This window comes from Equus caballus, chromosome 6 (genome assembly GCF_041296265.1).
Source record: "Equus caballus isolate H_3958 breed thoroughbred chromosome 6, TB-T2T, whole genome shotgun sequence".
Taxonomy (NCBI): domain Eukaryota; kingdom Metazoa; phylum Chordata; class Mammalia; order Perissodactyla; family Equidae; genus Equus; species Equus caballus.
This window is the reverse complement of record NC_091689.1, coordinates 82,903,941-82,924,486: the sequence shown is the minus strand read 5'-3', so window position 1 is coordinate 82,924,486 and position 20,546 is coordinate 82,903,941. Positions and strand designations below refer to the sequence as shown.

Sequence of the window (20,546 nt, the reverse complement as noted above, 5' to 3'; positions counted from 1 at the left end):
CGGGCTGAAAAACCATCTACCCTCACCAGGCCAGTCTCGGGGCAGTGTCCAGGATCGGGCCAGAGCCCCCGCCCCCGCCCCGCAGGCATGCCCAACCCGGTTACTATCTCACTCCTTAGGGGGAAGCCCCAGCTGACCCTGCACACACCCTGATCCCCGCCCTGGTAGGCAGGGGTCCCCTGGTCCCCACCTCCTTCTGGTGCTTAGATTTCCCACGAGCAGTGCTTGTCACTTCTGGGCTCCCAGAAAAGAATTCTCTGTTCTGTGTCTTCAATAAACTGCATTATGTTTCAGACACGGTGGTGGAATTTTCATTCTGGGTTCTAAGGTAATTGGGTCTCATCTCCATGGCCAGTGGGTCACCTGAGGTCTCTTTCACACACTGAGCTCTGGCCTGACCCTGGAGGGAGACCCTCAGAGGCAGTTCTGAGTGGCTGGATCTTTTCATCCACCAGACGCTCTGGATGACATGGATCAACTTCCTTAACTGATAAGATTTTGAATTCGTAAAAATTTCATTACATTTGAAAAAAATTGTAGGGTAGATTTCTTTGCTTTTCAGTAATTCCAAATCTATCTGAAATTGCCCAGTAATTACAGCTACTCATAATCAAATGAGTTGCTGATAGTAAAATATTTTCAAAAGCAATGATAAAAATTCAAATGTTTTATAGCAAAAAATTATCTATGCCGAGGGTGTGTTTTATCCTGAGTGATATGATGTGGGGTGGAGCCTTCAAATACGAAGAGTTATGAGAACCCAAAAGAACTTGGAATGGTTGCGTGACAGGTCACCCCCACCCCTGACCCAGACACAGCACTGAATCAAGGCAGATCCAGGAGTCTGTGGACAGCACAGGTTCAGTGCAGGGCTGGGAGGCCCCCTCTCAAATCAGGGACATAAGGTGGGAGAAGCAAAATAAAAGGTGGATAAACCTAATGTGGATGTGTGTGCGTATCTTCTTCATAACGCATGGTCCTCGTTAGCGTAAAGGACTGATGAAGGATGTCAGATAAACAGAAAGAGAGGATGCACCCATGGGCATCACAGAAACTCTTGGCTATGTAAACACACGGCTGCAAGAGAGCCCTGAGCTCACCAGGCTAGATACACACGACAGATAACTGCAGCTTCGACAGAGAAAGGTCTAGCTCTAGAGTGAAAAGCTGACCTGGAATTCAGAGAGAGGGAAGCCCAGGGGCTGTCCCACTGCAGCCTCACCTCTCAGAAGCAAACCCACTGTTGCCACATGCGGCAGGAGAGGGTCGCCTTTATCCTAACGACAGAAGACATGCTTTTGATTCGTTTCAAACCTACCAAGAAATTGGCTTGTTTCTTTAAGAAGATGATTAAAGAAAAGCTTTTCTGCATCTTTGGTACAATTTGCAACATCTTTTCTTGCTCATGATGACGTTCTGATTTGTTAAGGGAAGCTGGCTGGAAAATACAGTTTGGTTAAAGCAATCCGCATCCATTGTGCACCGATATAATAATCGGTGAATGACGCTCTCGTGTGATCTGCCTGGCACTCTGCCAGCGGCTTCTTACAAGTTAACTCACTGAATCTTCACAGAGGCAGGCAGAGTTATTACCTCCACTTTAGAAATGAGGAAACTGAGGCACGGAGCGGTTCATGAGCTTATCCGGGGTCATACGACCAATAAGGGGTGAAACCAGGATTCAGACTCCAGCAGCCTGAGCCCAAAGCTTCCCTAAACTGCTTCAGGAAGCAGAGAGTGATCCAGCACCGTGGGAAGCTCTCAGGCCTCGGCATCAGGCTGCCGGGGGTGATCTGGGCCTAGCACCCTGTGCAACCGGGCATGCTGCCCGAGGTCCCCCGCCCCTCCTACCCCGCTCAGTCTCCTTGGGAAAATGTGGCTGTGCAGGTTGAATGATGTCATCTGTTTAACTCCTGGTACACTGTAAGAGCTCAAAAAAGGGTCACTACTATTTATGGCCATTTCAGGAACGCAGCCATTCCTTAAATGGAGGGGATGATGATAAATTGTTAATTCCTTATGTTTGTTTAGCTCTGTAATCTCTCCCCCCGTGGGCAAGGTGAGATCTGATCTGGGATTTTCCCACAGGTTTCATACTTTCCCCATGGATTTGGGATTCTGGTCCCTACCCCACCACTGCCTAGCCCTGGTACCTCGAGTCTGTCTCGTCTCCTTCTTTGATCCAGTACAGAGACGCATCCTCTGCCCAGACAACTCCAGCTCCCTGTTGGGGCCTCACAGTTTCTCTTGGAGGTCAATCCAAGTCAAGACCGCAGCTTTATTTTCCTTTGGGCCCACACCTGTACCTCTGCTCCCTTTCCTCAGAGATGAGAGAGAGTCGCCAGCTTTATAAACGGGTGTATAAACAGTCGTGACTTCCAGCACGGCGGGTGGAGGAGCTTAATGCGCCTGGGACAATATTGTCTCTGGACTGTGGCCATGGGAATGGGCAGTGCCGCTCTGAGACCTTGCGAGGGCTTCTGGCCCGAGAGCACCTGTTGGGTTTGATGAGAGAGAGGGAGACTGCCTGATCCTTAGTTTCCATGGGTCCCTGGGATTCTAGTCGAAAGGATGTCAGAGGTGGGGTGTTGGCTGGTTTGAGGCCTGAGTATGAGGTCGAAGGCTTTGGTGACACCCCAACACCCACCCTAACCCAGAAATCAGGAGAAGGGGCCACCAGGGGTGCTCCCATGCCCGGCACCCCCTTCCTGCCTTGGATGCAGGCCGGTTGAGCTGGGAGGCGGAGCTCCCGTCTGCCCATCTCTCCTGGGATCCGGGAGCTCAGGGGCTGATGGAAGCTCCTCGTAGCCTCCCGTTCTTTCTTGGATTGGGAGGGAGGATACCTAAGCTCTAGCTACAGTTGTACCACCAACTTTCCCCTGTGACTTTGACCTAGTCCTTTCTTCTCCTTGTACTTATTTCTTTCTCGTAAAATGAAGGCGCTGGGCCGATGGTCTGTGTCACCAGTTCAGGTCTGCCACGAAATGCACGGAGAATAGTGGTCTGAGGGTGTGCGAAGCCAAGGCTGGGAGCTTTGATTCAGTCCCAGGACTCTGCTCTTCCTGATCCCTGTCACATCCCTGCCTTCCTCTGCTGCCCAAGGGTCTAAAAGCTCCTATTTCAAGATTAAAGTCCGCACGGGGCTGCAGCTCTCCACTCCTCCCTAGGCGGAAGCTGGCGAGTGAAATTCTCCTTCCTTCCCTGTCTCTGCCCAGGGGCCCTGCCTCTGTCCCCACACCCCTGCCCCACTTCTGAGCTGCCCTGTGATACCCCACTTTCAGACTTGGGAGATGCAGGGTGCGATGGGGAGGCCCTGCCAGTCACACCAGCAGCTCCTCTCAAACCCTGCCTCTCGCTGCTGCCCGAGACTGCGATCTGGTGGCTGAGAATTGCCCTGGGACTTGCCCTCTTGGCAGCCCTGGGTCCCAGTGCCTGAGGGACCAGCAGGCCAAGCGGAGCCTGCAACCAGCTTCGCCCCTCCTTTTAAGGAGAGTCCTGGTGGCAGGTGGGGAGAGATGAGGAGAGGAGGAAGGGGACCCCTCGCTCCAAAGACCCCACCTCCTTCACAATCCCCGTGGGTTCCAGAGCAGGAGTGCGGGGGTCCAATCTCCGTTCCACCACTTGCATCTGTGTGTTCTTGGAGAAGTAACTTTATCCCTCCAAGATTCCTTTTCTCCGTCTATAAAATGAGGATAATAAGAATACCTTTCTTATAAGGGTGGTTTTTAGATTTAACGAGACTATCCGTGTTATTGACCTAGCGCAGAGCACAGCCACCCGAGAGCACTCTGAAACGGGTGAACTATTATTACTATGATCATTATTATTCTTTTGTCCTTGGACCACATGGAATTTCTTTCATCCTTCTGCTTCCTGTAAGCCAGTGGTGTTCAAACTTGTCTGCCCATTAAAACCACCAGGGACCTTTTAAAAATTCCAAAGCCCAGCCTGTACCCAGAGCAGCGAAGTCTCCAGGGGTGGGCACGGGCACCCGTGGCTTCGAAGCTCTCCAGGTGATTTCAAGGGGTAGTGAGTTTAGAAACCACTGCCCTGTGCCGTCCAAAAGGTTGAGGAGCTTCCTTTAGGGGTGGCAACTTACCTGAGAAACCTCACCCACCATCTGATGTTGGCCTGAGGTCGAGGACCTCCTTTGGATGAGTAAAACCTCTCCTGCTTCACTTTAAGCGAGTTTCTGGTTTGAGGGAGCAGAGAATGGCTGTCACTCTACACCAGTGGCTCAGGTGGTGGTATTTGCTGGGCACTCCTGCCCCAGCCCTTCACAGGAGTGACAGCAGCCCACCAGGGGCCATCAGCTAACAGGAGATAGTCAGGGGATTGGCATTGGGTGCTGGCAGATGGTCATACCCTGAGACAAAAGGCTTCCTAAATGTTCCTCTTTTACTTTATAACAATTTAATAATTCCCCATTTTCAGCAGGAAGGTAAATATCAACCTGGGTGAGCTTCCTATTTACACAGTTGGCAACAGAGACGTATGTGAAGAGGTTAACTACGTGCATCCTTCATAACACGGGTTGAAAGTGAGTGAGGCAAAAAAGCATGGCAGCAGGTGAGAGGGAGGTGGGCTCATGTGTCTAGAGTCTTCAGGGAAGGCTGCCTGGAGGTGGCGGGGAAGGTGGCTTGTATGACTCTTTGGGGTTTCCAATAGGCTCTTCCGTATTTGATCTCAGCTGCTCACTAGTCCGCCTGTGAAGCTGGTATTATTCTCCTGAAACTACAGGCCAGGAAACTGAGGCTCAAGAAGTCAGGTATCTGTGCAAGCCACGGGGCTGGGAGAGGGCAGGGCCAAGATTCAAAGCCACGTTTTGAGAGGCCCAGTCCAAGGATCTTTCACCACGCCACTGTTGCTTCCTGCCTGGGACCTGCCGTCCCATCTCCAGATGCCCCGGTTTTCTCTGTCTCTTCCTGACTCAGAATCCTTGCCTCCAGGCAACTCTCTCACGCTGACCCATCCCAATCTGGAGCGCCACTTCCCTTTCCTTGCTCAGGGTCAACGGGCTTTCTCCTTATGTCTCCTGCGCCCGGGCGCTTCCCTCTCCCACCCAGAGCTCCCCATGGGGGTTAGGCTCAGGACAAGGGCTGTGCAGCCCAGAGGTGCCAGGACTAAGGTGGCAACTGTCCTGACTTGCTGGGGACCGCCCTGGTTTAAGCACTGAAATTCTAGGAAAAGCCGGACAGTTGGTCATGCTACCAGGATCTGAGCGTAGCTATGTTTACGCTTGTTTGGTGTATTATGCTGTTCTGTGCTTTTTCACAGGCCTGTAGCATTGACTTCCTGGGAAATAGATACTCTGATTCCTTTGAGTAGCTGAGGCTCTAGTGTGGACAACTTGCCTAAGATCACAGGTCAGTAACAGCAGGGCTGGGCGCTGAAACCAGCTCCTGCCACTGTAGATTTCAGTCTTACTTTTTCTTCTATCCCACAAACTAAACAGGTCCCCAGCAGACAGGAGGGCGTGGAGGCTGGAGGCTGCCCGCAGAGCCCCTCCCAGTCCGGGGATGCCTTCTGCCCGCCACAGCGCCCAACAGCGCTTGTGTTCTTTCCCACCACCTGCCTCTTCCCACCTCTATAGCTGTTGGCAGCTGTGATTTCAGCTCCAGCGTTTGCAAAAATATTTGCTTATTGCACAAATACAAAAGAAAAAGACATTTTAAATAGTAGGAAGAAAACCTCCTACAATCCTTAATAAAAACAATCCACTTTCTATATTACTTTTTAAGCCTACCTTCTTAATTTTTATGAGTTCATAGCACAGACACCATTGTGTATTTATCTTCCTTCCTTCAACATTGTATCGCTAGTGTTTTCTAATGCTGCTACATGGTCTCCATGATGATAATTTTAAATAAATGTTTCCAAGTGGGTAAGCCATCATTTAGCTATTTTTCTGAATCTGGAGTGTTTTTCCTCCAAGTTTTTAAATTATTATTATTGTTATTAAGTTTTGGATGACATTCACCATCTATTTGAGTCCAGAGGGCAAACACACATTTTTGTTGGCTGACACTGGCATTTGCTGAATGAGTTTTGCCCATGCTTGCTGTCTGGGTCAGTGCTCCACAGAATGTGGGCCCGCACACCCGCACGGGGCCGTGGTCACTGCGTTACTGGTTTGAGAGAACACAAACACAGAATTTGAGAATAACTATTTAGGAGCTTAATTACTCTTTTTTCCTTTTACCATAGAATAATTTTATATCTATTGAATCTAAAAATAAAACACTGGGGCTTGTATTTTGTATATCTTAAAAAAAAAAAATCTCCTTTGAAGGGTAGTTCATTTTATTCTATTGTAGTGTTGGTCTACAATAGATTGGAAATGGGAAAAAAGAAAAAAGAAAAGGAGAGAGACTTTGGGATAGTTTGTCTTTTGGTCTAGAAGACAATGTTAGGTCCTGGCTGATGCTCTGTGAACCTCCAGTCACAGAGCTTTAGTGCTCGGGACCTCGTCTGTTTCGTGTTTGCGGAGCCCGAAGCGTATGGAGCAGCGCGTGATGCACGCGGCCAGATGTAGGCAGTCACGGGCAGAGTCCTCTGCTTTCACTTGCTCTCAATGACCACAAACCTGTGTTTTCATGTGATAAAAATCTGGGGTGTGCCTGGGGACGATAAGAGAGGGGAGCAGAAGCAGGGTGTGGGAGGTCAGAACAAGACTTTTGCCCCACCAGGATATTGCGATGGCAGTAGATGTCTCCACCCTTGTCCCAGCTGTGGTTCCAAGACAGGTGGACAACCCCAGCTTCGCCCCAGATCTCCCGGGCACACCCCAAAACAAACAACTCAATGGCGGAGTTTCTTAGGAAGATATCGGCCAATGATTCGGAGGAAACTGTATATGAGTTTCTAAACTTGATCCTGAGAGATTATTGCAGTCTGATCTCTAAATGGCAAGAGATGAGTGATAAATGATCAAGTTGGGGAAGTTTGTCTACAGTGCAATTTCTGCAACTCCTAGGTGTGAGGTTTTAAGCAGATGTTGCTGGCAGGCAAACTAAACATGAATACTCCCCTCCCAGGATTCGGAAGGTGCCCAGCCCAGTGAGGGCCTGTATATATACAGACTGAGCCAGATCTCTTGCCAAAGGAGTCAGAGCTCCTTCTGCCCCTGGTCTCCGCCTCCTTCCAGCTGGGCCCTTTCTCCTGGCTGCTTCTCTGGATGCTCCAGTAACCATGAGCCGCCAGTTTAGTTCTCGGTCGGCGTTCAGCTCAAGGAGCAGACGGCTTTACAGCGTTGGCTCTTCTGCAGGCTCTGGTGGTGGGAGTCGGGCTGTGGGGTCTGTGTGTCAGGCCCGAGGGAGGTGTGGCAGTGGTGGGTATGGGAGCATTGCGAAGGGGTTTGGCTCCAGGAGCCTCTACAATCTGGGTGGCAGTAAAAGCATCTCTATTAACCTGGTGGGGAGAAACACCAGTGGATTCTGCCAGGGCGGGAGAGCAGGAGGGGGATTTGGAGGGAGCAGAAGCTTTGGGGGTGGTGGTGGCTTTGGGGGCGGTGGCTTTGGAAGTGGCGGCTATGGAGGAGGTGGTTTTGGGGGTGCTGGGTTTGGGGGTAGCAATTTTGGGCTTGGGGGCTTTGGTCCTTCTTGTCCCCCGGGAGGCATCCAGGAGGTGACCATTAACCAGAGCCTCCTACAGCCACTTCACCTGGAGGTGGACCCTGAAATTCAGAGGGTCAAGGCCCAGGAGCGGGAGCAGATCATGGTCCTCAACAACAAGTTCGCCTCCTTCATTGACAAGGTGAGTACCCCAGGGGCAGGCAGAGTCTCTGGTCTCTGACCAAATGACTGAGAGGGCCTTGTGCCCTGCCATCTCTCGCCACTCAGTGTGGTGGTGATAATCACTTCCAGATGTGTGTCCTGGGGTCTTAAGAAAGCATTTGCCTAATTTAGGCCTCAACTTGACTTATTGAGGAGATTTATCTCTATCTTTTCCTTTTGGCAAGAAAGCAGATAAGAGGAATGAAAATACCAAACAAACAAAATACATGATGTAGTAACCTCATTCTCATTCATTATTCACTTTGCAACCATCCATCCATCCATCCATCCATCCATCCATCCATCCATCCACCAATACACCCAGCCATCCACCCATCCACCCATCCACCCATCCATCCATCCATCCATCCATCCATCCATCCATCCATCCACCAATACACCCACCCATCCACCCATCCACCCATCCACCCATCCATCCACCCATCCGCCCACTCATCCACCCACCCATCCAGCCACGCATCCATCCATTCACCCATCCACCCATCCACCCATCCACCCATCCACCCACCCATCCACCCACGCATCCATCCATCCACCCATCCACCCATCCACCCATCCACCCACCCATCCACCCATCCACCCATCCATCCATCCATCCATCCATCCATCCATCCACCCACCCATCCACCCATCCACCCATCCATCCATCCATCCATCCATCCATCCATCCATCCACCCATCCATTCACCCATCCAGCCCACAAACATTTACTTAGCATTTACTATATGTCAGACACTGTACCAGGTGCTACAGGGTGACTAGGACACAGGTCCTTCGATGGCAGTGACTCTTGACCCTAGTTTCTGATCTGGTCTTCTTGCTTTCACCCTTAATCCCATCCAGCCTATTCTCAGCACCACCTTTAAAAATTCATCACATCACTCCTCCATTTGAACCCTCTGTTGGCTTCTTGTCTCATTTGGAGTAAATGCTAAGATCTTATAAGCCTCTACATGATCTGGCCCTCCAATCCCCAGATGCTGCTAACCCCTGGCTTGCAGTTGTGAGAATTAGGCAATGTTGCCACCACCAGGTGGAACAGATCTCAGGCTGCAAGGTTTAGTGAGCAGAGTGAGGGCTGCAATTTAGCTCCCCAGGGTACAAACTCCCTGCAGTGGCCCTGCACGCTCTTTCTGACTCCTCTTCTGCGTTGTCCTTGCTTACCAGTGCCTTATTGCATTCTTGCATCTTCCAGCATCCCAAGCATGGTCCTACCTCAGGGCCTTTGCACTTGCCATTCCCTCTGTTTGGAACTCCTCCCTCCAGAGTGGTCTGGCCTCCCCTGTCACCTCCTTTAGGTCTTTGCTCACATGCCATTGTCTCAGTGAGACCTTCCTTGCTTTCCCCCATACCAGCATCCTTATCCACCTTCCCTGTGTTACTTTTCGCCATAGCCCCTACAGCCATTTGACATGCCAGGTATTTCACATGTTTGTTTCTTTACAGTCATCTCTGAATAGAATGTAAACTCCTGAAAAATGAGTTTTGTCTGTTTTGTTTATAATTGAATCTCCAACACCCAGAATAGTGCCTGGCACATGAAACTGGCTCAATAAATATGTGTTGAATGCAAAACTGAGTCAGCCCTTCAGGTGTCAGGCTGGGACCCTCAGAGAGTGGGAATGGAGACGAAGTCTTTTTTAGAACTGACAACAAAGGAAAGAGACCTCAGGAAGGAAGGAGGGGTCCAGCTCTTCCCATGGGGACACTGGCCTGGCTTGTTCAGCTGAGCTCGAATCCTCTATGCCAGGGTAGGGAGTGGCCTGGGCAGTAGTAGCAGGCAGTTCCAATGCCCTCAGCATCTCCTTAGTCCAGGACACTTCTGAACTGTCTTCTCTGTGTTGGGCACCATATGTCCATGGGTCTCAGTGCCCTGTGTCCACTGGGGAACAAAGAGGCATGGGGCTGCTTTCCTGGGGCTCACACCCCAGCAGGGGAGGGACACACTAAAACAATGCCAAAAGAACGCAAATCACGATAGATGCTACGGGGAAACAACAGGGGTGTGAAGGGACAACACCAGGGGATGCCACCTTAGTGGTGATCTAACAGGAGTTAGGCAGGCAAAATGCTGGGGAGAGCCGGCTGCTGCGGCCCCTGGGGTCAGTCACTGTGGCGGGAGAGTCCCAAGTGGGAGGCGGAGGGGCACAAGAGGCCGAGTGGGGTGTGCTTTTCCCAGTAAGAAGGTCAGCTCAGTAGGATGCTAAGTTTTATCTGTGTTATCTGAGCTTCCCCTGAGTATTGCCAATGGGACACAGCCAAGGAGCATTTTGGGGGACCTGGGGAAAAAGCACAATGGCTTTCATTGATTTTTCTAGTGGATAAATTCCATGAAAACTGCCTGGCACGCCCTGAGCCAGCCCCGGGCTTTGCAGTGCGGGTGGCCTGATGAGAACCCCATTTCTTTTGCTGAGCTCCTGAGACACCGCGCTTGGGGCAGAGCACCCAGTGGGGTTCCACCACCTCCTTGCTGTCTGAGTGGAGATTCCCCGTGGGACCGTAAGATTCTTTCTTTTGGTTCCCACAACACAGAGCACAGGGCTGTGATCGAGTGTCGGATTGGTCTCTCCACCCCTGGGGAGTGGCGCCAGGGTAAAACTGGCGGGGTGGCAGGTGTTTCTCACGGGGTGTTCTGAGCTGTGCCAGCAAAGCTGTGCGAGCTGGCTGCCTCATCTCCTGCTTTGATAAAGCGAACAAACCTGGGTCACGGGAAAGTGTTCTCTGCACACATTTTCCAGCCTAGAGTCAGAACCCAAAGAGAGTTACCAAGGGTTGGGACCTCAGACCGGGGGGACTCAAGGGCTGGGGATCCTGGGCACCCTCCTTAGTGCCACATTGTAGGGGAGTGTCTTCAGGGTTCTGTTCTGACAGCACAAAGCAGTGGGTTTGCCCCCATACCCAGCTCCCAGATGGATTCTGGAGGGGACGTGTGTGTGTGTGTGGGTGTGTGTGTACAAGCACCTGAGCACAGCATAGAGGCATCCACCATCTTCACCTAAGACCTGGGTGGGTGGGTGGGGGCTCCATCTGTAGGCAGAGGGAAGGTGAGGGTCAATCATTATCATGCAAAGGGCAGTCCACGCACTTGGTCTGCACGGCCATTCAGCTCTCTGGATCCTGTGCCTGACCTCTGTGTCCGCAGTTTTGGGGGAAGAGGTAGCGAGACCCTAGGGTGATGCCCCCTCTCCATTCTCTGAGCTAATGAAGGAAATAGCGATATGGGTATTTGCCAAACACTAGGCAACCCCAAATCCTTACTTTGGGGCACTAGAACGCATTATACCACATTACAAAACTGAGAGCATTTACTTTTTAAATTCTGTCTGGGTTATAAAAGCATTTAAGTGATGTGACTTTCCTGAAAAACATACTGGCAGGCAGTGGTGGGGGCGGGGGGGCCTGCAGGGTGAGGACACTCAGGCAAGTCTGCTCAGGGATCAGTTTAATATTCTAAGCCAAATTCTTCCCTCCTCTTAAGTTCTCCTCTCCTCAATCGCATAAGGCATTTCAACCACAAAGAGAGAGGAGCCTTGCATGTGTTAGTGACTCACATGCTCCGGTCACCACTTCCTTCCGCTGGCATGATGATCTGGGTGCAGGGAGCGACAGCTCTATGACGTAAATGGCCACAGCTGAAGGAGACAAGGCCCTCAGTTGGAAGGGATTTACCTTCTGCACCAGAGTCAGCTTAGTGTTAATTTCAGGCAAGTTGAACTTACAGCCACTGGTCAACCATCAGAAAGCACCCTGCGTTTGTGTGTCCTGGTCCTGGAGAAGGGGAAGCTCTCTGACCCCTGCAGAGGCCATCCTGGTTCTCAGAGGTCTGGTTATGCCCTGGGGCTGTCTGTCCTCCTCCCTGTGGGGGAGCTTCTTGGACCCATGGCCACAGTCATGAACTTGGAGGTCTCTTGCTTTTAGGTGCGATTCCTGGAGCAGCAGAATCAGGTGCTACAGACGAAATGGGAGCTGCTGCAGCAGGTGGACACGTCGACTCGGACCAACAACCTGGAGCCCGTCCTGGAGAAATACATCAGCAAACTGCGGAGGCAGGTGGATTTCCTCAACGCGGAGCAGATGCGCCAGAACACAGAGATCAGGAGCATGCAGGATGTCGTAGAGGACTACAAGAACAGGTGAGGCTCCAGGCAGAGCAAAGGGGTCGGGGAGGAGATGGCAGGGAGCTCATTCATGGGGCAAGACATCCTGCTTTAGTGTTAACGTGCAAACGGTGGTGGTTTCAGCGCCACGAGGGCTCTGCACTGCACAACCACAGGGGGCGCCATTTTGCATATGGTGGCCCTGGTAGGATGGTATTGCCAGTCAGCTCTCAACTGCATTGGATGAGGAGGGGCAGATTGACTTTACGGATGTTGGAGCTAGATGAATCTGCGTTTCGGTGTGGGCTTTGCCGCTCTCTGGCTGCCTGAAAGTTTGTCTTTCTAAGACTTTAGCACTCACATTGTTGACCCTCCTTGTTGGGTCATTGTGAGGGGTCTATCTGTGGCTCTCAAACTTTAGTGTGTACCAATTTGTTAAAAGCAGATTGATTGAGAAGGTCTGGGGTGGGGCCAGGGTGTTTGCATTTTCTAACGTTTCCAAGCGATGCTGATGCTGGTGGACTGAGAACGGCTGATTCGGATGCAAGTATTTTTAGTAAGTTATTAGGTTATGTCTGCACATACTAGCACCCAATAAGCACTAACTATTATTAATAATAATGGTAGGGGTGACAGAACTTGTCTAATTCTAGATCAGCTGCCCTGGCACTGGGCGGGCATCTGAGCGACTCCTGCTCCCGAAGCTGGGGCTGCAGGGTGCTTCTCTCAACATCACCCTGACATGCTTATTGCATCGGGCCAGCAGAGTTAAGTGTCTGTGAGTTGACAAGGGAGAGACGAAATTCACGTGGAAGGTGTTAGGGGGCAGAATTTTAGGTGGAATTTTTTTCTCTTTAAAAAAATTTAGTAAAAATGCTTGTCACTTGAGGTTCTCAATTAAAAAAATGATTGAGCTTGACAAATTTACAAAGGTAAAACATCAAAATAAAAATGGACATTTTGGGGGCATTCTGTGTGGCTCTGGGTTTTCAACATTGAGTCATTTGTTATTCTCTCCGTTGACCTGGAGAACCAGGAGGTGGTTCCAGCTGCTTGTCAGGGAGAGTGGCAGGCCCTGGTGGGGGACAGCGAGAGTCCAGGACAATAAAAGTTTGGGAAATTCCAAGCCTCTCGCTGCAAGGAGAAATCTCAAGGAGCCAAGGCCGGCCCCTGAAGCCTGTGTGTATTTCTTGTGTCACCCCGCAGATATGAGGAAGAAATCAACCGAAGGACCAGCACTGAGAATGACTTTGTTGTGCTGAAGAAGGTGAGGGATGGGGGTGTTGCAAGGGGGACTATGGGCCCAGGAGGCTGAGCAGAGTGAGCAATTCCTGTGGGATGCTACATGACCGAGGGATGGACAGGGTGACCTCAGGGGCCAGTCTGCTGAGTGTGTTGCCCAAATCCTGGGGCCCTTACACTGAAGGGGAGAGTCTGAAAGTGATGCTAATGTGAATCTTTAGCAACCCTGGAGTTTTTATCTTTCCAAGGTCCTGAAAGTGAAATTAAATTAACTGACAGCTTTTGAGTGTCCGTTATGTGTGGCCTTGGGACCTGGGGACCGACCTGGGGTGTTGTGTGTGACTGACCAAGAGGAGGAGCTTGGTGTCACACTTCCTTCTGGCCAGGAAAAGCCAGGGTTTACAGGCCTCTTATTTGAATGAGGTGAGGAAATTTGCAGGCAAAGAAATAAACCCAGAGGGCTTTGCCACTTGTCCGGGCCACCTAGCCAGCTGGTGGGAGGCAGCGCCTGGCAATAAAGTCAGCCTGTCTTTGCTTGCTGTTCAGGATGCGGATGCTGCTTACATGAGCAAAGTGGACCTGCAGTCCAAGATGGACGTTCTGTTTGGAGAGGTCAATTTCCTGAAATACTTATTTCAGACGGTGAGTTCAGTCTTCACGGGAAACCCTTCTCTTTTCTCACATCTCACAAGAGTTGTGAGTTCTTGGGTCACCTCAACTCTGGGGGCCCAGAGTCAGCCATCCTCTCAACCCCTGGTGCTCAGAATTCCTGGGTGGGGCCACTGGAGATGGGAGGCAGGGCGAATTCCAAGGTAGGAGAAGGTGGAGTTGTCCCCGCTTCTGTCTGGGAAATGAGGTTGACAGGGGGACATGCAGGGGCAAAACCAGCCAGAAATCTTCATCAGCTCTGGGAAGTCAATGGGGCTATAAGGGACTCTGAAGGATAAGGCAGCGTGGACTAAAGGGACAAAGATGAAGTCTGCAGTGGTGAGGGATAGTCTGCTCCCACCTTCCCTCCACCCCCATCCTACAGTCACCTGTGTCTAACTGGGGGCACCTGCTCTGGACGCGATGCAAGGAGCTTTACCATGTCTTGGGCATCTCCATTCCACAGAGGAGAGAACTGAGGCACTGAGGGATTCAGTTACTTGCTCAGTCAATGGTAGAGCCCAGACTCAACAGTGAGTGTGAGTGGCTGCACAAGTGGAGTCCATCTTACTGCTTCTGAGAGCTCATGTAGCTTCAAGGAGCAAGGACCTCTGCCTGTCAGAGGTCCCTGCCCAAGATGGCGGCCAACCAGAGTAAGGCAGGGAGAGAGGGCACTGTGGTGGGCAGCTGGTGTCTATAAGGACTCCAGTGCAGGCTCCTTTCTTCTCCCTGAAGGCTAGGTCTGGCCGCCTTTACCTTTAGTTAAGGTACCCCTCAGCGCACAACAACTATTCAAAGAACTTTCCCCCAAGACTCCCATATGCCCATGGCTTCTGGCTTCCCCAGAGAGCCTTGAGGGGGCAGAAGAGGGAAACTGAGGCCCCAGGAGGAGAGTGGAAGGAGCCAGCGTGTGCTCCATGCCTTGTAGGAGCTGTCCCAGATGCAAACCCACATCAGTGACACCAATGTCATCCTGTCCATGGACAACAACCGCTCCCTGGATCTGGACAGCATCATCGACGCAGTGCGGACTCAGTACGAGCTGATCGCTCAGAAGAGCAAGGAGGAGGCCGAGGCGTTGTACCAGACCAAGGTGAGCATGGCTGCCCCCGGCCAGACGTGGTATCCCAAACCCAGACAGACCTCCAGAACTTGTGCTGTCTTTGTCCTATTTCTAAAGTAAAACTGTTTGTTATAGAAAATTTAGAAATTACAGATAAAGGTTACTCATATCCCTTGACCACTATTAACATGTCAGCATACTTTCTACCGGTTCCATGTAGCCAACATTTACTGAAAACTCATGTGTGCCAGGCAGCGCACTGAGAGCTGTATGTACATTATTTCATTTACTCCTTACGACAACCCGATGGGGTGAGGATTTCATCTTGTCTATTTTATGGATAGTAGAGTATGAGGTCACCTAATTTCTCTAAGCTCTTGTGGCTGGTGAGTGGCAGAGGCAGAACTCAACTCAACTCAGCTGTGCTGTCTAGAAACCCATGTTCTCAAACACCATTATGGTTTTCACTTGTATTTTTCATAACAATATCTTTTAAAATAGAGTTTTTACTTTTCTCTTTCACTCGTCACTCATGAATGACTTTCTGTGACACTCAGTATTCTACGTTGTTTTCCGTGGCAGCGTGGTCTTCCGTGCTAAGGACATACCCTCACTGATGAGATAAACGTCTGTGTAGCTAAGTCTTTGGGCTCATCTTTGGTTAATTCTTTAACTTAAATTAGCCTGGATCATTCTGGAAGGTGAAGGCTCTGCAGTTGTGTCAAAGCCGTTCACTAAATTCTGAACACCAGGCACTTGAGATCTGCTTTGTGGATTACCTGTGCCCACCTCCAATCCTGGCTGGCTTCTGTCCCACTGTCCTGTAGGCAGGTGTGCTGAGTGTCACGATTTCAGTGTCAGACTGGGGAGGTGAAGGTCAACAGTGAAAACAGCAGCAGACTTTCCCTTGAGCCAACCCCACTCTTGCTTCCTTCAGAGTCGTGGCCGTGGGTAGAGTTCCTATTGATGGGGCCGCACAGACACAGAAACGGAGACAGAGAGGAAAATGTGAATAAACGTGGAGCTGAGGGCCTCTGGGGAAGTGAGGTCCTGCCTGCCAGGCAAATCGTTCTGGAAAGGGCGGGAAGAATATGGTGGGGTGGAAAAAGTGAGGGGTCCCAGGGCGGGCAAGGGCCAGAGTGAAAGCTTAGACATGGGGAAAAGGAGGTAAAAAAGGGCATCCAGAAGCAAGTTTGTCTGTCTGGGATGCCCAAAGACTGATGGGAATGAGGGAGGTTTGATATAGATATGTGTGGTGTGCATGTGTGTGTGCATGTGTGTGTGGTGTTGCAGCTCAGACAAGGGAGGTTTGGTATAGCTGTGAGCGTGTGTGTGGGGATCACAGCTCTGGGGGGCTTTCTCAGGGAACTTTCCCTGCGGGGAGCAGCCTTGGACTGGGTCTGGGAGGGCAGGCCTGCTCCCTCCTGGAGGGGCTCATGGAGAGCAGCAGGCTGACCACGATGCTGCCTTCGACCCTCAGTACCAGGAGCTCCAGATCACGGTGGGAAGACATGGAGACGAGCTGAAGAACAGCAAGGTGGAGATCACTGAGCTCAACCGCACCATCCAGAGGCTGCAGGCAGAGATCAGCAACATCAAGAAGCAGGTGGGACAGGTGCTCAGGGTGGGCTGACCAGACACGCCGCCTCCCACAGCGCCCGGTCAGCTGGGGCTCCTGAAACTCAGTACCTGCTCGGTTCTTCTCCGTGATCATCTCCTGAGCAGATCGACCAGATGCACATGGCCATTTCGGATGCAGAGGAGAGAGGAGAGCAGGCCCTCCAGGACGCACGGCAGAAGATGCAGAACCTGGAGGAGGCCCTGCAGCAGGCCAAGGAGGAGCTGGCCCGGCTGCTGCGTGACTACCAGGCGCTGCTGGGAGCCAAGCTGTCCCTGGACGTGGAGATCGCCACCTACCGCAAGCTGCTGGAGGGCGAGGAGAGCAGGTGGGCCGTGTTCTGGGGGCCAGAGTGCAGTTTGCACCCCTGGGGTGGTGGGACTGACTATTTGGAGAGAAGACAACCCCAGCTTTTCAGGGAAGATTGGTAGCCCAGGGGGAGCAGAAACTTCAAGTCAGAAGCAGAGGATACGTGAGTTGGCAGGGTCATCGTCATCATTCTCCTGCCTCTAAGCAGAATGTCCCTAACCCCAACCTACGGCAGCCAGGTGGTGACCCCTCAATGCTAAAAGGCTTCCAGAAAATGCTTAAAATGCCCTCTGGCCCCACTGGCTCTCTGACCCCCCTGCCCGTGCACACACCTTTCCCTGAAGCCTGGGGACGGCTCTCGCTGCCCCCATCATTGCTTCCGATGTCTCCAGGCTGCTGCCCTCCTTCAGGCTCTGCGAGCCCGGCTGATGTGTGTGCTCTGGTTTTACAGGATGTCCGGAGAGCTGCAGAGCCACGTGAGCATCTGTAAGTAGCAGAGCTGGGTGTAGGGGCTGTTGGGTGTTGGGGGTAGGGAGGCTGGGGAGGGTTGGCCAGCAGGGACCTGGCAGGGGGCGTTTTAGTTTCCAGTCCCACACAAGGAAAACCGAAGTGAGCAGCACAGCTACAAAGCCTGGAGATATTCGCTGAAATAAATTGTTAGACTTTAGTTCTTCTTTATCTTAATTTTTATGATGCCTAAGAACAAGCAGTGGCTTAGAACTCTTTAGGGTACATCCGTTTGTTGTATGAAGAATACTTTCACAACGGGAATACTTTCATTCAATGCATCTTTTTGCAAGGCAGTTGCTGCCAGTGATGAAGGATGGAGGAGGCTGCCCCGAGGCGGGTGCAGGCGGGTCCGGCCCCCACCCTTCTTCTGACCCCCGCTGGGGCTGCTCTCTCCCTCACAGCTGTGCAGAGCAGCCAGGTGTCCATCAGCGGCGGGGGCGGCGGCGGTGGTCGAGGCTCTGGAGGTTACTGCGGCGGAGGAGGCGGCAGCAGCAGCTCCCGCGGGGGCTACGGAGGGAGTTACGGAGGGAGCTACGGAGGAGGCTATGGCGGGGGCAGTCGAGGGGGTTACGGGAGCGGCAGCGGCAGCGGGAGCTACGGAGGCAGCAGCAAGTTCAGAGGCAGAATCAGCGGCGTCTCCTCCCACGTGCAGATCGTCCAAACGTCTACCAACACCTCCCACAAGCGAGTGCTGGAGTAGAGAGAGGGGAAGCCTCCCACGCCCTCCACCGCAGGGCTCTCTCCTGTCACCGCCCCCGCGCCCTTCCCGACTCTCTCTCACTTACCTTTTCCTGATGGGTCTCAGCAGTTTTGCCAATAAATTACACCCTAGATGGCAAGCAGGTGGACAACCCCAGACGGCAGATCTACCTCTGGAGGGCACGGCTGGCAGTCAGAATCACAGCCTGGCACATTCTCAACTCAGACTCCACCCAGCTGGCCCTGCTCCTGTCCCTGGGGATGCCCAGGGGCCCAGTTTGGCCCTGGAGAAAAAGCTGTAGAGCATCTAGAAGGCGGATAATGGAGAGGTGATGTCAAGGACACCAGGTGTCTCCCTCCCAGGCTCCCTTTCCTGCCCTTGGGCTGCTCTGTGAACAATGAGCCATTCCTCAGGGGACCCACAAAACAAGGCCTTTGGGGAGGTAGCTGATGGCAAGGCAAGCCAGCTTGGTAAGGGGACCTCTGTGCCGGGGACCAATTCCTGCCTCTGGGTCTGTGGCCTCACACTTCCCCGCTGATGCGGAGTGTGGATTTGCTGCTCACATCAGACCCCTGTTAAGTTGTGTCTGGTCCTGACTTTGAATCTGGGTCTCTGGAAGAATTACCCCCCGGGCAAACAGCCCAAGGTGGCAGCATTTCAGAGGGCATGAGTCCTTGTCCACAGGGACGACTGTAATTAGCAGTGAATGGAAGAGTCGATTGACAGGCAGTTAAGTTCTGATCTGTCCTGCGCCTCCTGACCCCTCCGTCCCTTGGAAGCCTGGCCCTTCCTGACCTCTGCTCCATAATGGCCCTCCTGAGAATCGTCCAACAGGCTGGCCGGGTGCAGCCCAGCTCTACTCCATCCCGGTGCCCAGGCCCCGAGGAGTCTGAGGGTCAGACGTGGGTCCTGGACAGTGCGCTCCTGAGTCAGTCTGGAAGCTGGCTGTTATTCTCAAGGCAGCTCCGTGCTCTTTCCTAGACAGCAAAGTCCCATCTGCCTCCTGTTCCCTGTGAGTGAGCATGCCGTGAGGATTTCACTCTTGCTTCTGAGCCTTACATAAGATGCTTGAGATGTGCTGGAGGAGACAGGAAGAGGAAGGTATCTGCCAACTAACGGGCCTTGAGAGAGCAAAGGTGGCTTTGCTTCTGAGAGCTGGCGTCACCTTCACTTGCTTGCTGGGTCCTAACACAACCTCCAAGTTCGCGATTCTCGTGGAGCAGCTGATGGGCTTGGTGTGTGCAGCCTGGGGAAGGCTGGGACTTCATCATTTCCTGGTTGAAGGTTGTACCTTGAAAGGCTTGATATTTTGGGTGTTTCTACAATAAACTTTTCTGTGATTTCGAATTGCTGTTTGGTCAGAAGATGAGTTATTTCTTCTTTAATTGCTGCAGGCCTCTGAAATTATTCATATTTGGGATGTAAAGTTTATTTTTTTATTGCATGAGTAATGCACAATCTTGAAAATCTTACAGACATAATTTTACTAATCCTTAAAGTGGCTGATCATTGAGAAGTCAGTTACACATTTGTTCAGCAAGCAATTATTTATCTCCTACTGTGTGACAGGCAGTGGCCTAAGCACAGGGAATGCAATGTCGAATGAGCACGTTTCTGCATCTCAAGGCACTCACAGCCCAAAGGATGTGTTATGGGGGAGGGGAAGGTTCAGAGGGAGGAGAAATTGGAGTCTGTGCCCCTGTGCACCTTTAGCCTGAGGGTGGATGCAGGGCCTATCCTGTGGACACAGGCAGACCCACCACAACAGGAGCAGTGGGGCTGCGGCAGGTGCCAATGCTGAGGGAGGGATGTTTGTTCCTGAGAGGCTCTTGGAGGGCTGGAAAGTGGAGCAGGCTCAGGGGACAGCATGGGGGCAGGCGTGAACAGGGCCTCAGGGAAGGGCCCTTCAGACAGGGGAATAGCCTGCCAGAGACTCAAAGATAAGAGGGGATGAAACTGAGAGGGGGAGACAAGATGCTGAGCCCACTAACCCCGTGGGGGTCACGAGCAGGGGCGTCTTTGATCGATGCCCCTGAGGGAAGCGTAGGTACAGAGATTCAAGAACGGAGGAAGCAAAGCTATCACCTTATTTCATGTGATATTTCTGAGTCTGTGTAAATGAGTCACATAAGAGACGTGACCTACTTTCTCATCCCCTGCAGGAATACAGATGGAATTTGCATGTGGGATTCATTCAAATATGACTGCTACCCATATCGATAGGATACTGTGTTCCCAGGCACGCCTTACATTCTCTCTGAGAAGTTGCTCCCCATCTCACCTGTCTTGGCAGCGGACCTGTGGGGGAACCGGCTGGGAGAGAGACAGGTGGGCAGAGGAGCTGCCCGAAGGGAAGGAGGGAGGGCGCAGATAGATGTGATGTCTTGCACTTGAAGTCAAAGACCAAGAGTATGGGGACAAGGACGGAAAGACAAGGACGAATACCAGTGGGTGTAAACATGATTGAGAGTATTCAGCTGACGTTGACAGCACATGAGCCAACAGGGTGTGGTGGCTGCTGGGGACAGGCATGAGGACAGGGAGAGAGTAGTGTGCAGAGCCT

General features: G+C 52.0%; 1 protein-coding gene across 1 annotated transcript; it reads left to right on the top strand.

Moving 5' to 3' along the window:
* The first annotated feature begins 6,769 nt into the window (after positions 1–6,769).
* KRT77 (keratin 77) lies at positions 6,770–19,330 on the top strand. The gene is made up of 9 exons (XM_001504457.4): positions 6,770–7,755; positions 11,715–11,929; positions 13,100–13,160; positions 13,682–13,777; positions 14,712–14,876; positions 16,327–16,452; positions 16,572–16,792; positions 17,225–17,259; positions 17,685–19,330. The coding sequence occupies exons 1-9, from the start codon at positions 7,192–7,194 to the stop codon at positions 17,981–17,983; spliced, it is 1,782 nt and encodes a 593-aa protein (XP_001504507.2). The 5' UTR covers positions 6,770–7,191; the 3' UTR covers positions 17,984–19,330.
* Positions 19,331–20,546: the final 1,216 nt, after the last annotated feature.